Below are 16,658 nucleotides of genomic sequence, written 5' to 3'. Positions count from 1 at the left end.
AGAATAAAAAATTGGGCAGGGGGTGTAGCTCGTAGGTCAAATGCCTCTGGGTTTCATCCCCAGACCTGAAAAAATAGATAAATAAATAAAAATATAAAATAGGGCAGAGTGTGTAGCTCAGAGGTTGAATGCCCCTGGGCTCTATCCCCAGACCCGCAAAAAAGAAAGAAGAAAGAAAGAAAGAAAGAAGAAAGAGAGGGGGGAGGGAGAGAGGGAGGGAGGGAGGGAGGGAACCCAGGGTCTCACGTGGCACATGCTATACCACTGAGCTGCATAGCGGCCCCAATTTTTCTGTTAAAACACTAGGCATTTTAGAGCCGGCTCTGGATTCTAGTTCCGTCCCTCCCCACTAGGTGCTGCTGTTGCCGAGCTGGCTTCCTGGTTTGCAGCTAATTTTATTCGCTGTGACTTGCTTAATGAATTCTGTGGAGTGGGTCTGCTCTGCAGTCTCTGTGACGTGTTCTCTGCTCGTCTTCTTTCCAGACCTGGGGATGGAAGCCAGGGAGCTCCACCATGGAATTCCTCTCCAGCCCTTTTTATCTAAGCCTCACACTTGCACTTTTCCTGCCTCAGCCTTCCCAGTAGCTGTGATTCCAGGGATTGGTGGCGATGCGCCGCTTCACAGGGCTGTTTTTTTGTTTGTTTTTGGTTTTTGTGGTCCTGAGGATATAAACCAGGGGCATTCTACCTTGGAGCTATATCCCCGGCCGTGTTATTTATTTTTTTATTTTTATTTCTTTTGCCAGTCTGGGGATGGAACCCAGGGGCATTTGACCTCTGAGCCACACCCCCTAGCGTATTTTTCTTTATTTTGAAACCAGGTCTCACTGAGTTGCAGAGGGCCTCACTAAGTAGCTGAGGCTGTCTGCGAACTGCGATCCTCCGGTTTCAGCCTCCCAAATGCTGGGATTACAAGTGTGCATCACCACGCCCGGCTGGTTTTTATTCTTTATTTTGAGACAGGGTCTCACTGAGTTGCAAAGGGCCTAAGTAGCTGAGGTTGTCTGCGAACCGGGATCCTCCTGTCTCGGCCTCCCAAAATGCTGGGATTACAAGTGTGCGCCGTTCACACCTGGTTAGGGCTCAGCTAAATTTATTAAAGTTGTCTAATATATGTCTAATATATATGCCTGGCTCTGAAGGTTTGGTTCTAGGTAGGTACATTTGCTACCAATTATGCTTAAATACCCTGAGCCTGGAAGGCCTTTGCCTTTTGGTGATGACACTACACAGGTTGCGATGCATTCAAAATGCAGTTTAAGACCGCGGTGGCCACGCTCGTCATCCCAGCACTTGGGAGGCTGGGACGGGAGGATCTCCGTTCACGGACAGCCTCAGCCACTTAGTGAGGCCTCTGCAACTCAGTGAGACCCTGTTTCTTTTTCTTTCTTACTTTTTCTTTCTTTCTTTTTTTTTGGTGGTACTGGGGTTCCTGGAAACCCTTCTACCTCCGGGCTACACTCCCAGACCTATTTTTTATACTTCTTTATTTGAAAACAGGGCCTCCTAAGCCAGCACGGCTGGCTTCGAACCTGCGCGATCCTCCTGTCTCCGCCTCCCAAGCGCGGGGATTACAAGCGTGCGCCACCACGCCTGGGGACCCTGTTTCTAAATAAAGAATACAAAATAGGGCAGGGGTTGTAGCTTGGAGGCTGAATGTCCCTGGTTCCATCCCCAGACCTGCAATAAATACACAAATAAGTACACAACAGGGCTGGGGCGTATGGTGGGCCATCACACTCCTGCTCCAGTTTGTAATGACTGTAACCCCAGCAATTTGGGGGGCTGAGGCAGGAGGCTCCCCAGTTCAAGGCCAGCCCGGGCAACGGAGTGGGGCCCGCTGTTTGCGCCACTCGGGAGGGCCCGGGGCCGGGCCCCGTAGACAAGGAGGCCCGGGCCGGGCGTGGAGGGCACGCTCGGCGGCGCCCCGCGAGGTGGGGCCGGGGTCGGGGCGGGCGCCGGCCGAGGAGGAGGCGCGGCCCGCGGCTCCGGCCACTTCCGGCCCGCGCGGAACCCTCGTCGCGGCCGCGGGCTCCGGGCCCGTTCCCGGCGCACCGCGGCCGCCCGGAGCTGCGGGCGGCGCACTTCCGGCGCGGCGCTTCCGGTGGGGCGCCGTCCGCAGGAGCCGGGCCCCGGGCGGCGCCCTCGTTCCGGTGGCCGGCGTGCGGCGCGGGTGAGAGGGGCGCGGGCGGCCTGTGGCCCTCCTCGGAGCGCGGCCGAGCCCCGGGCCCCGCGCCCCCGAAGGTCCGGGGCGAGCCCGAGACCAGCGGGTCGGGCCCGGCGGGAGCCAGGCAGCGGGCTCCGCCCCGCCAGCACCGGGCGCCCTGCTCGCCGCCAGCGGGCGGGCTCTCCCGGCGAGGTCCCCGCGGGCGCAGCTTCACTGCCCAGGCGTGACCGTGGGCTGCCTGATGGCCGGTGGCAGTCCGCCGCGCGAGCCCTCGCAGGCCGGCGTTTGACCCTGGGCACTGTGGGGAGGGGGCTCCGCCCTGCACGGCGCCTGGGCCCGCGCTCTAGCCTCCTCTGCCCGCCAGTGTGGCGGAGGGTGGCTCACGAGAGCCTCACCCTTCAGCGGAGCCCGGTGCCCTCAGGTCGGCTGCACTGGCCCCCAGGGTGGCTGAGCCTGGGCCTGTTCCTCACCAGGTCTGGCTCTGCCCTGAACTCTGCAGCCGTGGCTGAGCCCGGTCCCCTCAGCGCGGACGCCATGCCCAAGCTGCAGGGCTTCGAGTTCTGGAGCCGCACCCTGGGGGGGGCCCGCCACGTGGTGGCGCCCATGGTGGACCAGAGTGAGCTGGCCTGGAGGCTGCTGAGTCGCCGCCATGGGGCACAGCTCTGCTACACCCCCATGCTACATGCCCAGGTCTTTGTCCGCGATGCCAACTACCGGAAAGAGAACCTGTACTGTGACGTGTGCCCCGAAGACCGGCCCCTCATTGTGCAGGTGGGCAAAGGGACTGGCTGCCAGGCAGCTGCTGAGTCCTGAACCCCATGAGGCACCTTCCCTTTGCATGTGATGGCGCCCTCAGCCTTTCATTCCCCGGGAAGAGGCAGGGGCCAGTCTTAGCAGCGACGCGTGGTAAAGCACAGCTGGCAGGTGCCTCTCCCAGATGCTGCCCTTCCCTGGGAACTGGCCCAGGCATGGTGCAGGGACAGCCTGGGTAACAAGGGGCTCGCAGCCAGCCGTAACCTCCATGCTGCCGCTCACTCTCAGAACAGTTAACGGCGACTCTGCTCTTCGAGACAGCTCCCACATCAAAAGCAGTGCTGCGGCTCTAACTCCTTCTCCGGTGGTGTGGGGACACGTCCTGCTTTGCCGTGTTGTAAATGTTGGTGGGGTGGACACTGACAGGCCCAGGACCACAGCCGTTGTGTCACGATGACCTGTGCTGGGCTGGGTGCTTGGCAAGGAGAGCGCAGGGCCTGGCTACATCCTGTCTTCTCCAGTTTTGTGCCAATGACCCGGAGGTGTTTGTCCAGGCGGCTCTGCTGGCTCAGGATTACTGTGATGCCATCGACCTGAACTTGGGCTGTCCGCAGATGATAGCCAAGAGGGGTGAGTTCAGGTCTAGGGCCCCGCATTGGCACCTCGGTGCCCAGGTGAGGGAGTGGGCGCTCTGGGGGTGGAAAGCAACCCATTCCACCATGCTCCTCCTCCCGGGGGTGGCCGTTCTCAGGCCCCGGGGCTGCGATCTGGCTTTACTGGCCCAGGCAAATGGTCAGCTGGGGGTCCTCATCCTGTGGTGAGCCTCTCTGGAAAAACAGGGTTTGCAGTGGGAGGTATGTGCCCCTCACAGCACCGTGCAGATGCCCACCCGCTTGCCTCGTCCTCACCACGCCCTGAACAGGCGCTGCCTGGACTGGGGCCTGAGTGTTCCGGGCAGATGGAGCCCCCAGCCGATGCGGCCACACTGCTGGACTCCTCGATTGGCACTGCGGCTTCTGGGGGCCTGTGGGGGATGCAGGGCCCTGGGTCCAGAGGGGCCGGCCTGGCAGTGGGCTCATGGCCGGTGTAAATGCAGGAGGGACGGCGGCCACCTCGTGGAGGGTGCTGAGCAGCCCACACCGTGTGCCACTGGGCCTCGCTTGTCCCCTACAGGTCACTATGGCGCCTTCCTTCAGGAGGAGTGGGACCTACTCCGAAGCATGAGTGAGTTGTGCGTCACATGTGGGTGGCGGGGCCCGGGGAGGGTGGTGGGCCTGCCCTGTTACTTGGGGCTCCTGCTGAAGGAGGTGACCACGAAGGGCTACCTGGTCTCTGCCAGCCTTCCCCTTAGAGCCAAACTTTCTATGAGACAGTGCCCTGCCAGTCGCAGCCAGTGCCCAGGGTCAGAGCTGGCGCTCAGTGGCCACCTGGGAGCTGGTGTTAGCCCTGTCCTGTGGGCCTGTGAGGATAGGAAGAGGCTGAGTGACCGCCCAGCAGCAGGGGCGGGGAAGCTGGGGTAGTGCCCTGCTGCCCGGGCCTTTGGGCCTCGCCGCCAGACAGGACCACAGAAGCCGCGTCTCTTCCCAGTTCTGCTGGCCCACGAGAAACTCTCAGTTCCCGTCACATGTAAGATCCGTGTCTTCCCCGAGATTGACAAGACTGTGAGGTACGCCCAGATGCTGGAGAATGCTGGCTGCCAGGTAGGCCCTGCCTCGCAGGCGTGGACGTCGGGCGAGCGGCAGCCCCAGCCCTCAGGTCCCAGCGTCCCCAGCTCTCCCTGCGGAGCTTTCAGCCATGCCCTCGGCGCTCCCTTCTCTTGCCCTTGCCTGGGAGCTTCAGCTGAAGTGTGTGCTGGGCCGAGGCAATGGGCGCCTCCTGGGTGGCCTGACCCCACACTGAATCTGTGGGAGTGGCGCTGGACTCAAGCCCTGTCCTTGGCACTTCTGGGGCCTCTGGGGAGCTCAGCACCCAGCGTCCTTGGATGATCGGGAGGGGCCGTGCAGTTGCCAGACCTGGTCCTCTGCTGCGATCCTGGCTCGGTGCAGGATGGGGGCTCTCTCTCAGGGTTACCTTGAGAGGTTTAGCTTCTGCATTCTTGGTGATTTGGGGCAAAGCCTGGCAGGGGATGCCTGCAGCCTGCAGCCAGCCTTCCAAGACCTCTGGCATTGGGCGGAAGACCTCTGTGGTCTGGCAGGCTTTTGGTGGAGCTGGCCCCTCCCTGAGGGCAGGGCTCCCAGGCCCTCAGGGTGGGGCTGGGCGAGGAGGCCTGCGGGGAGCTGAGAAACAGGGAGAGAGCCCACCAGAGATGGGGGCACAGCCTGGGCGGAGCTGAGCGTGCTGGTCTGTCCTAGTTGCTGACGGTACATGGGCGCACCAAGGAGCAGAAGGGGCCCCTGTCGGGAGCAGCGTCCTGGGAGCATATCAAGGCTGTGCGGTGAGTGGGTGCAGGCACGGTCCCATCCCCAGGCGCAAGCCCGTCCTTCCTGTGGCAAGCCAGGAGAGGGCCGAGGCCGGCGGGGTGGAAGCGAGGCTCGCTCGGGGCCTATGGCGCGGCCCTGCTGGGATGCGGGAGCAGGCCTTTCTCCTGACAGGAAGGCTGTGACTATCCCTGTGTTTGCCAATGGGAACATCCAGTGCCTGCAGGACGTGGAGCGCTGCATCCAGGACACGGGCGTGCAGGGGGTCATGAGCGCAGGTGAGCCTTGGTGCCGACAGACCATTCTTGCCAGCGGGTATCCCAGGCTGTTCTGCTTATGGCGGCCTGGTGCTCAGCGCAGGTGGCCAGTGTCCCGGGGTTCCTCAAGGCTCCCCTCCCCCACAGAGGGCAATCTGCATAACCCCGCCCTGTTCGAGGGCCGGAGCCCTGCTGTGTGGGAGCTGGCCGAGGAGTACCTGGACATCGTGCGTCAGCACCCCTGCCCGCTGTCCTGCGTCCGGGCCCACCTCTTCAAGCTGTGGCACCACACGTGAGTTGCCCTGGGCGGGTGCCGCGAGAGCTGCAGGGCTGGTGGTACCCAGGGAGCAAGCGGTGGCCGGCGTGTGTGACAAGACGGCTGCCTCAGGCTGCAGGTGCACCAGCGGCTTCGAGAAGAGCTCGCCAAAGCCAAGACCCTGGAGGGCGTTGCTGCCGTGAGCCAGGCTCTGAAACTGCGCTGCCAGGCAGGTGCGGGCTGTGGGGCCAAGCGGCAGGGGCTGGACTCGATCTGAGGCGGGCCCTCGGCTTTTGCAGGAGGACATGGCCCGGCAGGAGGAAGGAGCACAGCCAGCCGGCGACTTGCCTTTCTTCCACTGGATCTGCCAGCCCTGCATCCGGCCAGGGTGAGCGCCCTGCGCCCAGGGTAGGGGACACATGTCTGCACCTGCAGCCCCAGTCGCCCAGGGGAGAGGAGGGAGGGAGGCGCCTTCCTGCCCAGGCCAGCTCTGCCTTTCCCTAGCCCAGCAGCAGCTGGCTTCCTAAGCATGCCTCTGAGCTCTTCTGGTCTGGGTGGGTTCATCTTTAGGGTCAAGAGGTGGATTCCCTGGGCCTTGTCTGGGTTGGGGTGAGGTCACTATCATCTGCGGCCACAGCTCTGCCTGGGCGCAGTAGCTTAGATGCTGGGCCCCTGACCTTGGGACACTTTTAAGGGCCTGAGCGCTCAGGGGCAGGGAGGAGCCTCCCGAGTGCCCACGCTGAGCCTGTGGCTGGTCAGCTAGGACCTCCTTATGTGCCTTGGGCTCAGCCCACTGCCCTTTGGGTCAGGCCCAGGGAGGGAAGCAAGGAGAACAGTGGTGGCCGTAGCAAACGTGCCCTGGAGGAGGAGGAGGGCAATACGGACGGCCTGTCCAAGAACAAGCAGAAGAAGCGGCTGCGGAACCCCCACAAGACCTTCGACCCCTCTCTCAAACGTGAGCACCCGCACAGCAGTGGCTGGGGAGGAGCGGACACCCTGCCCTTCCTTCATCTTCTGGGGCCGATGCCCGGGGTGAGGCCTGGTGGTGCGCGCCAGGACTCGGGGACTTCCAGCCACTGCTGTTGTGTGTGGCATGTGCAGAGTGTGCTTCCAGCGCCAGAGGCTGTGGGATGAGCCCTGGGACAGGGCCTAAAGGCTCGTCTGACCCCAGCCTGGCCTGGGCGTGTACCAGCTGTGTGCGCACTGCTCAAGCAGTGCAGCTTCTGAGTGGGTAAAGAGCTCCCAGGAACGGGAACATGCTGGGTCTGCTCAGGCCTCATCCAACGGTATCTCTTGTTCTTTTTTCCAGCAAAATATGCAAAGTGTGACCAATGCGGAAACCCAAAGGTGAGTCTGGCTTCGGGGGTACGCTGCCCGGGCCCTGGCTCCGGGGAGGGGGTGCAGGGCCACCCACACGGGCCGCAGTGTAGTCAGGACAGCCCTTTCCTCTGCCCCCCAGGCCTGGAGTGGGAATGACCCCGGGACTCTGCAGGCCCAGGCAGGGTGCAGGCTTGGGCTCACTAGCTTTCCTGTGCCCAGGGCAACAGGTGCGTGTTCAGCCTGTGCCGTGGCTGCTGCAAGAAGCGAGCCTTTAAAGAGACGGCGGACTGCCCAGGTGAGGGGATGCCTGCCACCCTCCACCTCCACCTCCACCCGCAGCGGGAACCTGGGCTTCCTCACCCATCCCACTCTGCCCCTTTCTACCAGGCCACGGACTGCTTTTTAAAACCAAATTGGAGAAGTCTCTGGCTTGGAAAGGGACTCAGCCTGGGCTTCAGGAGCCTCAGAAGGCAGAGCCTGGAGCACCAGGCGGCTTCCCCGAAGTCATGGGCAGTGCCCTGGCCTGACTGGCCAGGAGGAGTCACCTCCACCTCCAGGACAGACACTTAAAGAAATGCCTTTACTCAGGGAATCTCCTGTTACCTGACGTTCCCCGGACTCTGCTGGGGCTGGCCATGCTGCACCCAGGGCAGGGCCAGGCTGGACCTGTCCTGTCCTCAAAAGTGAACAATAAATCATTTCAGAGATGCATGTGCAGAAAGCCAGCACCCTGCGACCTCCACCGTCCTTGGGCCAGTCATGTTGGGAGGGTACGGTTAGGAACAATAGGGACCTTGAGACCAGGAAAAGGACCGGGAACGGAGGCAGCGCACTGAAGCCTCTGGGAGGACAGGGCTGCAGGGGCGCACCACGCCTTGGGTGCACCAGCAGATGCGGTGGAAGCCGGGGAGGAGGCAGAGCCAGCGCCCCCAGGGTGAGGAGACCTCTCCAACAGGAAGGAGGAGCCAAGGACAACCATCAGTCTACTCTTTAATGGACTACGCATTGGCGTCTGCAACGGCAACGACGCAGGGATAGGAGGGGTTTGGGAGTCTGCCACCCAGCAAGAGCGTGGGTGCTGCAGCACACAGTCTACAGAAGCCCACAGGGTCGGTCCTGAACGGCCGCAGCAGGTGCCCGTCTGCCTCCCCAGGCCCCAGCACAGGATGCCCCACAGTGGGGGCAGGAAGCAGCTTGGCTGGGAGTTGAAGAGCTGTCGCCCAGCCGGGCTGCAGGCGGCACCATGCCTCCTGTGGAGGTGAGCAGGGAGGAGACCCACGTACTGTGTCCAGGGCAGAGAGGGTGTGCGGGTGTCCTGGAGGCTGGCGGGCTGCCTCACATGTTGGTGCTCATCCGTGACTGGCTGTTGGCTGGAGTCAGCTCACCCTGGCTCCCTTCCCTGGGAGGGGACTGTGGTAGACGGGGAGTTGAGCGGGGCTGCACCGGAGCTCAGTGCGCCCCGGACCCCGCTGCTCACCTTGACGTGGATCTGGTTGCGCAACACGGCTGCCCGCAGGATCATTGCCTTGGCGCGTCGCTGGAACTCCTTGCCCATCAGCAGGGACTTCTCGAAGGTGGTGCTGCGCTGATCCACATCCCGCGCATACAGTATCTGCAGTCAGCGGGGTGCGGGCTCAGTGGGCGCGGCAGGCCACCCCACCCAGCAACCGCCCGGCCTGCCCGCAGCCACCTTGCTGTGTGAGTCGATGCGGGCGTTGATGAGCCCCTCCAGGATGAGCTGCGTCAGCTCGTCCTCCAGGGCGGCCACCGTGGTGTTGAATGCCGCGGCCATCTTGTGCATGTCGGCCGACACGTAGGGGCTGAAATACTGCGGAGCAGAGGGAGAGGGACGCTCACTGCCCACCTCTGCCAGGCACAGCGCCCGCCCCACCCCGCCTGTCCCTGTGCTCACCTGGATGAGGGCACGGTTGCGGATCTGGGTGTACAGCGTCCTGACGTGGGGGGCCAGGTACATGTCCAAGAGCAGGTTGTCCTGGAGAGGAAGCTGGTCAGTCCCCAGGCCACCCAGAGCCAAGCTGCCTGAGGGTCAGCCCGCTGCCCTCACCTTCATCTCATCCAGCATCTTCAGGCATGACGCGTACTTGGACTCGTAGAACTTGAAGATGATGTCTCGGACCTGCGGCTCAAGCTCCAGGAATAACTTGAAGGAGCTGCGTGAAGGATGCCAGGGCGCTTAGCCAGGACGCACCTGCCCTCCCCTGCTTCCCAGGCTGTGCACAGGCCCCACCCACCTGCTGGAGATGACGTTGCGCTGTAGCTCCTGCCGGTCAAAGGTGGCCAAGGCACACAGGCCGCCATAGATGGCCACGTTGCTGGGGGAAAGCAGCTGAGGGAGGAGGGAGGCTGGTTCAGGGCCTGTGGTCACTGCGCGGCATGCCAAGGGGAGCCAGATCTGGGGCTGCGCTGCCCACCACCCAGGACACGATAGAGCCAACTGCCCAAGCTCTCTCTCTGCCTCACTGCCCTGTACGTCCTCCCCTCACCTCGGGGAAATCGCAGTGGTCAAAGGAGGCCAGCAGGAAGCACTTGGCGGCCTGCTTGTACTTGCGTGCAGCCAACTCAGCCAAACCTAGAGGGACCAAGGAGAGGGACAGGACAGTCAGGCTGCCGGAGTCTTGGGGGACAGGGAGAGCATGACCGCCGGCGGTGCCCCCTTGAGCGCTCCTGCCCCCAGTGCTGCTGTTCCTCAGTATAGGGACCAAAGCCCTAGCTGTGAAACAGAAATCCAACCCCATAAACGCTGAATGTGCTTCCTGGAGTCAGGTGCCCGGGGCTGTACGGGTGGGCATGCTGGCGTCCCGGGCTGAGTGGCACCCTCACCTGCCGGCCGCAGGGGTGCGGCTGGGGCAGGGATCCTCACCTGCAGCACACTTGAGCTTGGTGAGGATGGCCTGCGTCTGGCTGTCCCGCTCTCCTCGCTGCTGCAGGGAAGGCCACGAGAGGTTCACACCCTGCCCTCGCCCTGGTGCTCAGTGTTGAGCCAGCCCCAGCCTGAGGGGATGAAGGCTGACCCCGAGAGAACGAGGCCAGGGGAGCAGCAAGAGGGATGTCCAAGGAGGTGGGCCATACCTCAGCAATCTCCGGGGTAGACTCGGCCTTGCTGACATAGCTCAGCACGTGAGACCAGTTTTGCAAGTAGACACTGACCTGGTGGATAAGGGCAGGGCCAGACTGAGCCGCCAGCTCCTGGCCCGGTGCCCACCCGCCCGCCGACCCCGGCCCACCTTGATGACGTTGAGGCACATGTTGATGACGTGCTTGGCGCTGGTACAGTAGTCTCGGGCTCGGGAGTAACACTTGAGGGCATTGCTGAGGTCCCCACAGTCGAGGTAGTGATCGCCCAGGTCATCGTGGCCGCGCCTGTGGGCCTGGCTGTGAGTGGACCCCAGGGGGGCCAGCGGGCCCAGCCACCCGCCTGCCCTGCTGGGGGGGGGGGCAGCACCTGATGCTCTCCTTGATGGAGTTGCCCTTGTAGTTCTTCAGGTCCGTGTCCAACTTCTCCAGCTTCAGCAGGGCCTTCTTCCGAGTGGCCTCCACCCAGGCTGTGTCCAGAGGCGGGGGCTCCACACCACTCTCGGGGATGGCGTCGGGTGCATTCTGCAGCTCCCTGAGGGAGGACCTGGCCATCAGGACGGTGCCGGTCACTGGGGCCAGGGAGGGGGGAGAATGTCGCCAGCCACAGGCTGGCCTCAAGACCTTTACCTGTCCCTATCGCCATCCCCACCCCCGGGGCCCAGTCTGGACCAGGGACGTGTAGACACTGCTGACCCCAAGCAAGGCAAGCTCACAGGAAAAGTGCCAGCCCATGCAGCCTGGCTTCCAGCAGAAAACAGGTCCACGTGGACTCAGTAGCTGAACAAGCCATGGGCATGAGGAAGCGGGACACTCGCAGCTCACCGAGCTGGAGAGCGGCAACACGTCCGCACCTTCTTCCCACCTGACGCCTCACGAGAGCACCGCATTCTTGGCCTATGAAGTGCCGCCGAGCACCATCACAGGGCAGCAGAGCGCGGCGGGAGCACAGAGAGGCCCCTGTCCAGGCCGCCGGAGGACACGCGGGCTCCCTGCGCCTGCTGTGGCCTCTGCCCTGTCCTTACCTGGTCGCCTCTGAGAGCTTTCGGTGGATCTCCTCATACATATCCACGTTGAAGGTCCTCTGCACAAAGGAGAGGGCCATCTTCAGGGCCTCTACCCGCAACGGGGGACAGTGGTCAGCAATGAACTGCAGCCGCTCGATGCGCATCAGGCCACTGTAGCTGGCCGCGTACTGCTCCAGATCCTGGGCAAGGCGGTGGGAGAACCCACGGGAGTCAGGTGCATGTGTGAAACAGGAGCCCACACCCGAAGCCGGGGGTCAGCAAGTTACAGGCAGGGCCCACTGCCCTCTCCAGAAAGAATACCAACCCTTCACCCTTAAGAGATCCCAGACCCACGGCAGGGACTGGCCTGGGGGTGCCAGAGCAGCCACTGCCCCAAGTACTGAGAGACCACTACGGCGAGCAGGCATCTGACTTAGAACTCCTCACTTTGCGGTGGGGTGGGCCCTCCTTACTGAGTACTGGGCATGGGGCGGAGCAGGGAAGTGGGGCTTGGCATGCTGGTCCCAGAGAGACCTGCCCTCAGAACCAGAGTCGGCAGGCAGGGCGTGAGAAGCGGGTGCATGACCTCAGGCTATGCAAAAGAGTGGCAGGAACTCCGAAAGCTCTTGGCTCAGAAACACCTGACCACAGGGTGCTGGGCAGCGTCCCTCGGCTTAGCGTGGGGCAGGGAGTCCGGCCTGGCCCCAGCAGGACTGAGATGCCCCACACCCCCGCTGGGCTCCATACCAGGGTGGGGTTCTCCACCACATAGTTGACGTCCGGTGCATTCTGGGGGTCCTCCTGCGGGTCCACATCAATCTGCATGGGCTCCACGGCGCCCTGCAACGGAGGCCAGGCCTCAGCACCGCGAGCACCCCTCCTGCGCCTCCGGGTACAGGCCTAAGGGATCCAGCCGCACCCGTGCAGCTCGGGGCCCTCCAACCCCTGGCCGCTGCCACCCAGCCCCGGGCTGCCTCCGCGGGGAGCTCGGGACTCGGGGGGCTCTTAAGAAGGCCCTCGCCCGCCTCGAGGCCCGTCGTGGAGAGCGAGCGACTTCGGGGAGGGCTCGCACGTCCCGCCTCCGTCCTGACGCGGATTCCTCCAAGCCCCAGAGAAGCCGTGGCCGCCACCGTAACCCTGGCCCCGGGGCGGCCGGCGGCCTGGGCGCGGGCCGCGGTACCTCGGAGAGCAGCGTGCAGGCCGACAGGCTGGCGCTCAGGCTGCAGTCCCCGGACGTGCCGGGCCGCAGGTCTGAGGCCGACGAGGAGGCCGAGCCGGGCGCCGGGCTGCCCCGCATGGCGGCCCGCCGCCCGCCGCCCGCCGAGGAGCGTTGGCGCGGGCGGAGGAGGGGCGGCGGCGCGGCCGGGGGCGCGCGCGCAAGGCCGCCCGGCTCCCGCCGCTCCCGCCCGCCTCCCCGGCCTGCCCGGCGGCGGGCGCGGGCGCGGCCCCGGCGCGTTACCTGCAGGTTGAACACCTGAACCGGCAGCGGCATCTTCCACCACCCGCCGCGGCGCGCGTCCACTTCCGGGGCGGCGCGCGTCCGCTTCCGGGTCGCGGCGCGGGCGGGGCCGGCGCCGCTCTTAAAGGGGCCGCCGCGCCGAGGCCCGCGCCCGGCGCCGGGGTCGCGCGGCCGCATGAGCTGCGCGCGGGGCGCGCTGTGCCGGGCCTGCTGCGCGCTGGCCGCGGCCCTGGCCGCGCTGCTGTTGCTGCCGCTGCCGCTGCCGCTGCCGCTGCCGCTGCCCCGCGCGCCCGCGCCGCCCCGCGCCGCCGCCCGCCTGCGCCCGGAAGACGTGTTCATCGCGGTCAAGACCACCCGGAGGAACCACGGGCCGCGCCTGCGGCTGCTGCTGCGCACCTGGATCTCCCGCGCGCGCCCGCAGGTGCGTGCCGCCCTGGCCCGCGGCCCGCCCGCGCCTGCCCCGCGGCCGGCGCCTCACGGCTCGTTTCTCCCCTAGACGTTCATCTTCACCGACGGAGACGACCCTGAGCTGCAGCTACGGGCAGGTGAGCGCGCCTGCCCCGCGCACCCCATCGAGGGCCCGTGTCGGGGGCCAGGCACTGCCCAGGCCACCGGCATGCAGGCCAGGGCCAGGACGCCCCCCCCAGCCGGCCGGCGTCCGGGCGCGCCCGTCTCCCCGACCACTGGCAGTCTCCCAGGGCTCTGCCACGTCCTCTGAGGACGCCTGGAGGGACAGTCCCCCCCAGGCCACGCAGGGGCTGTGCCTCCTGTCCTGTGGCCACTTGTGGGGTCCCAGGGACTGCTGTCCACTTCCCTCTGCAGGGCCAGCTGGTGAGGGTGAGCTAGGGCCGCGTTGGACCTGGGCAGGGGTCCAGACAGCCCGTCAGGCCTAGACCCGGGGGCAGGCTGGGCAGCGACCCTCATACCTCCTTCTCCAACTCAGCAGGCAGCCGCATCATCAACACCAACTGCTCGGCCCTGCGCACCCGCCAGGCGCTCTGCTGCAAGATGTCCGTGGAGTATGACAAGTTCATTGAGTCTGGACGCAAGTAGGCGCGACCGCACTGGCCCCTCGCAGAGCCGGGCTGAGCGGGAGGGCCGCCAGGCAGCAGGGCAGTGCCGGGGTCTCCCTCCCTTACAGGTGGTTCTGCCACGTGGACGACGACAACTATGTGAACCCCGAAGGCTTGCTGCACCTGCTGTCCACCTTCTCTCCCAGCCAGGACGTCTACCTGGGGAGGCCCAGCCTGGACCACCCCATCGAGGCCACCGAGAGGGCCCAGGGAGGGGGCACCGTGAGTGCCAGGGCAGGCTCCCCGGGGGGCGGCCCGGGATGGCGCTTGTGCCCGCTGAAGGGTGGGCACTGGGGAGCTCTGCCTGGGCCGCCTTGACCGGGCCCCGTGTCTCCAGGTCACCACAGTCAAGTTCTGGTTTGCTACCGGTGGGGCTGGGTTCTGCCTGAGCAGGGGCCTTGCTCTCAAGATGAGCCCGTGGGCCAGGTGAGTGGGGGTCAGTTGCCCAGCTGGGAGGCCGGGGAGGGGGGCAGGGGCCGAAGGTGCTGAGCAGCCCTCCCTGCAGCTTGGGCAGCTTCATGAGTACTGCCGAGCGGGTGCGGCTGCCGGATGACTGCACGGTGGGCTACATCGTGGAGGGGCTGCTGGGGGCGCGCCTACTGCACAGCCCCCTCTTTCACTCCCACCTGGAGAACCTGCAGAGGCTGCCACCAGATGCCGTGCTCCAGCAGGTAGGCCCCACGCTCCCTGCCACCCAGGGTGTGATCCTGCCCAGCGCAGTCTAGGTGATCTCCCTGCCAGGTAGGAGCCCAAGGAGGAGCTCGGCCTTAGGACTTCTGTGTGCTCGGCTAAATCCTGGCACACCCTCTGCCCTTTTGGAAGCAGTGTCTTCAGGAGTATCAGGAGTAGACGCCCACATCAGAGCTCACAGGCGGCTTCTTTGAGAGACAGCTGTCCTGCTCCCCAAGGAAAAAGGATGAGCAAGGCCCCTCCGGCAGGGTATTCTAGAGCAAGTGGGGGTACAGGAAGATGTGCTGGTCCTAATCCTGTCCGCCCTTCTCCTTCCAGGTCACCCTGAGCTATGGTGGTCCCGAGAACCCGCATAACGTGGTGAATGTGGCCGGAGGCTTCAGCCTGCAGCAGGACCCCACACGGTGAGTGGGGGTCTCCGCTCCGGGCGGGCTCCGGTGGCTGCCCCTGCTCCCCTGGCCCTGACCCCACTTCCTCCCTTCTCAGGTTCAAGTCTGTGCACTGCCTTCTCTACCCAGACACGGACTGGTGTCCTATGAGGAGCAGGGGGGACTTTGCTCCTCGGTGACCGGCGGCCCTGGCGGCTGCCCCGATGTGGCCCTGGTTGGCTCCCTCGGCCCACCAGCACGGGCACCTGGCAGGTGCCCAGGCTGGCCTTCCATGCTGTGGCAAGCAAGGACAGCTGAGCGCTGCGTGCCATGGACGGCAGGAAGGGGCAGTGGTGCCGCCCACAGCAGCCCATCGCCCAGCCTGAGGGGCACCGGGGTGTGAAGGGCTTCCCCGGCCACACCCTGCCCCACTCACCTGCAGGAGCTGGCTGGTCCAGGCCATGGGGCCGAGCAGGAGGACGCATGCAGGCGGGCCCCCTCCCCACTGACTGCAGAGCTGGGCCTGCTCCCAGGACCCGCCCTGGGCACGCTCTTGGGCAGAGCTGTACTCTAGCCAGGAGCCTCCACCACTGGCCTCCTTCCTGGGCCTCCGGGACACCCTTCTGCACCCTAGCGCTCAGGACTTTCCCCTCTGAGCCCTCCCCTCCCCACACCGGGCAGGATCCCAGGCGTTGGGGGTCCCACTTCCCTGCTGTGCACGCACAGCCTGTGAGTAAAGGCCTCCCTGCCACTCTCTTCGACTCCTGTCTCGCCGACCACTGGCGCCTGGCAGCCCAGCCCTCCTCCCTGCGGAGGGCTCTACTCCCGGGCAGGTCTGTACCCGCAGCCCCACTTCCCCAGCCTTAGCCCTCCACCCTCTGTGAGCCACGGCGAGCGGCAAGGGCTGGCGGGCACCCCACAGGGGCCAAAGGCAAGACGACAAGCCTGCCCCGCGGAGCATCGGGTACGTGGGCATGCGCCGGAGCCAGGTGCGGGTATGTGGGTAGCCGTGTAAACGTGCTGAGTGAGTGTGCTGCACAGGTGTGTGCTGACTTACAGTGGTCCAGCTTAGGGCTTTTGTTTTTGCAGTACTGGGGATGGAACCCAGAGCCAGTCTACCTCTGAGTGACCCCCCAGCCCTATTTTTTATTCTTTATTTTGGAACAGGGTCTCACTGAGTTGCAAAGGGCCTCACTAAGTAGTAGCCGAGGCTGGCTTCAAACCTATGCAGTCCTCCTGTCCCAGCCTCCCAAATGCTGGGATTACAAGCGTGCACCACCACGCCTGGCCAGCTTAGGGCTTTTTTTTAGCATGCTTTATATGTGCTATAGTAACCCTACTTTCTTTTGCAAGTGTGTGCATGTATGTGTGATACCAGGGATGGAACCCCAGAAGCATTATACCTCCGAGCTACAACCCCAGCCCTACTTTTTAGTCTTTATTTTGAAACAGGGTCTCACTAAGTAGCTGAGGCTGACCACAAACCACAATCCTCCTGTCTCAGCCTCCTAAATGCTGGGATTATAAGCGTGCACCACCACACCAGGGTTTTTCTTTTCTTTCTTTTTTTTTTTTTTTTGGCAGTACTGGGGATGGAACCCAAGGCTTTCTACCTCTGGGCTATACTCCCAGACCTATTTTTATATTTTATTTGGAAACAGGGTCTCACTAAGTTGCTGGAGTTGTGAGGGTGGGGCTCCGTCCGCCAGGAGTCAGGCACACTTCAAGGACACTTGTGGTCAAGCACTATAGGTCCCAGGGGGCCCAGGAGCCGGCACAGCAGGGAACAGCAAGCTGC

General features: G+C 64.2%; 2 protein-coding genes across 16 annotated transcripts; one reads left to right on the top strand and one right to left on the bottom strand.

Moving 5' to 3' along the window:
* Positions 1–2,701: 2,701 nt before the first annotated feature.
* Positions 2,702–7,697, top strand: DUS1L (dihydrouridine synthase 1 like; the record flags this gene model as incomplete). 2 transcript variants are annotated; one of them, XM_080712641.1, is made up of 13 exons in its annotated part: positions 2,702–2,938; positions 3,442–3,550; positions 4,094–4,144; positions 4,508–4,620; positions 5,272–5,354; positions 5,512–5,615; positions 5,742–5,886; positions 5,983–6,079; positions 6,150–6,238; positions 6,660–6,805; positions 7,160–7,197; positions 7,390–7,465; positions 7,558–7,697. In XM_080712641.1, the coding sequence occupies 13 exons, from the start codon at positions 2,702–2,704 to the stop codon at positions 7,695–7,697; spliced, it is 1,428 nt and encodes a 475-aa protein (XP_080568767.1). The 2 variants fall into 2 exon arrangements, with proteins under 2 accessions (XP_080568767.1, XP_080568768.1); XM_080712642.1 differs by lacking the exon at positions 4,094–4,144.
* Positions 7,698–8,505: 808 nt separating this feature from the next.
* Positions 8,506–13,068, bottom strand: GPS1 (G protein pathway suppressor 1; the record flags this gene model as incomplete). Of its 14 annotated transcripts, none has more annotated exons than XM_080712626.1 (14): positions 8,506–8,580; positions 8,648–8,782; positions 8,861–8,998; positions 9,083–9,163; positions 9,236–9,341; positions 9,423–9,517; positions 9,675–9,760; positions 10,052–10,112; positions 10,261–10,338; positions 10,416–10,551; positions 10,634–10,798; positions 11,289–11,470; positions 12,018–12,110; positions 12,730–13,068. In XM_080712626.1, 14 exons carry the CDS (start codon positions 13,066–13,068, stop codon positions 8,506–8,508), a joined length of 1,770 nt encoding a protein of 589 aa, XP_080568752.1. The 14 variants fall into 14 exon arrangements, with proteins under 14 accessions (XP_080568752.1, XP_080568760.1, XP_080568761.1 ...); XM_080712634.1 differs by having other exon boundaries at positions 10,634–10,810; positions 12,730–12,762; XM_080712635.1 differs by having other exon boundaries at positions 10,052–10,109; positions 10,634–10,810; positions 12,730–12,762.
* Between the last annotated feature and the right edge of the window lie 3,590 nt (positions 13,069–16,658).

This window comes from Muscardinus avellanarius (assembly GCF_963383645.1).
Source record: "Muscardinus avellanarius genome assembly, chromosome: 16".
NCBI classification, from domain to species: domain Eukaryota; kingdom Metazoa; phylum Chordata; class Mammalia; order Rodentia; family Gliridae; genus Muscardinus; species Muscardinus avellanarius.
Note: the sequence above shows the minus strand (reverse complement) of the source record. Positions and strands in the feature narration are given on the sequence as shown.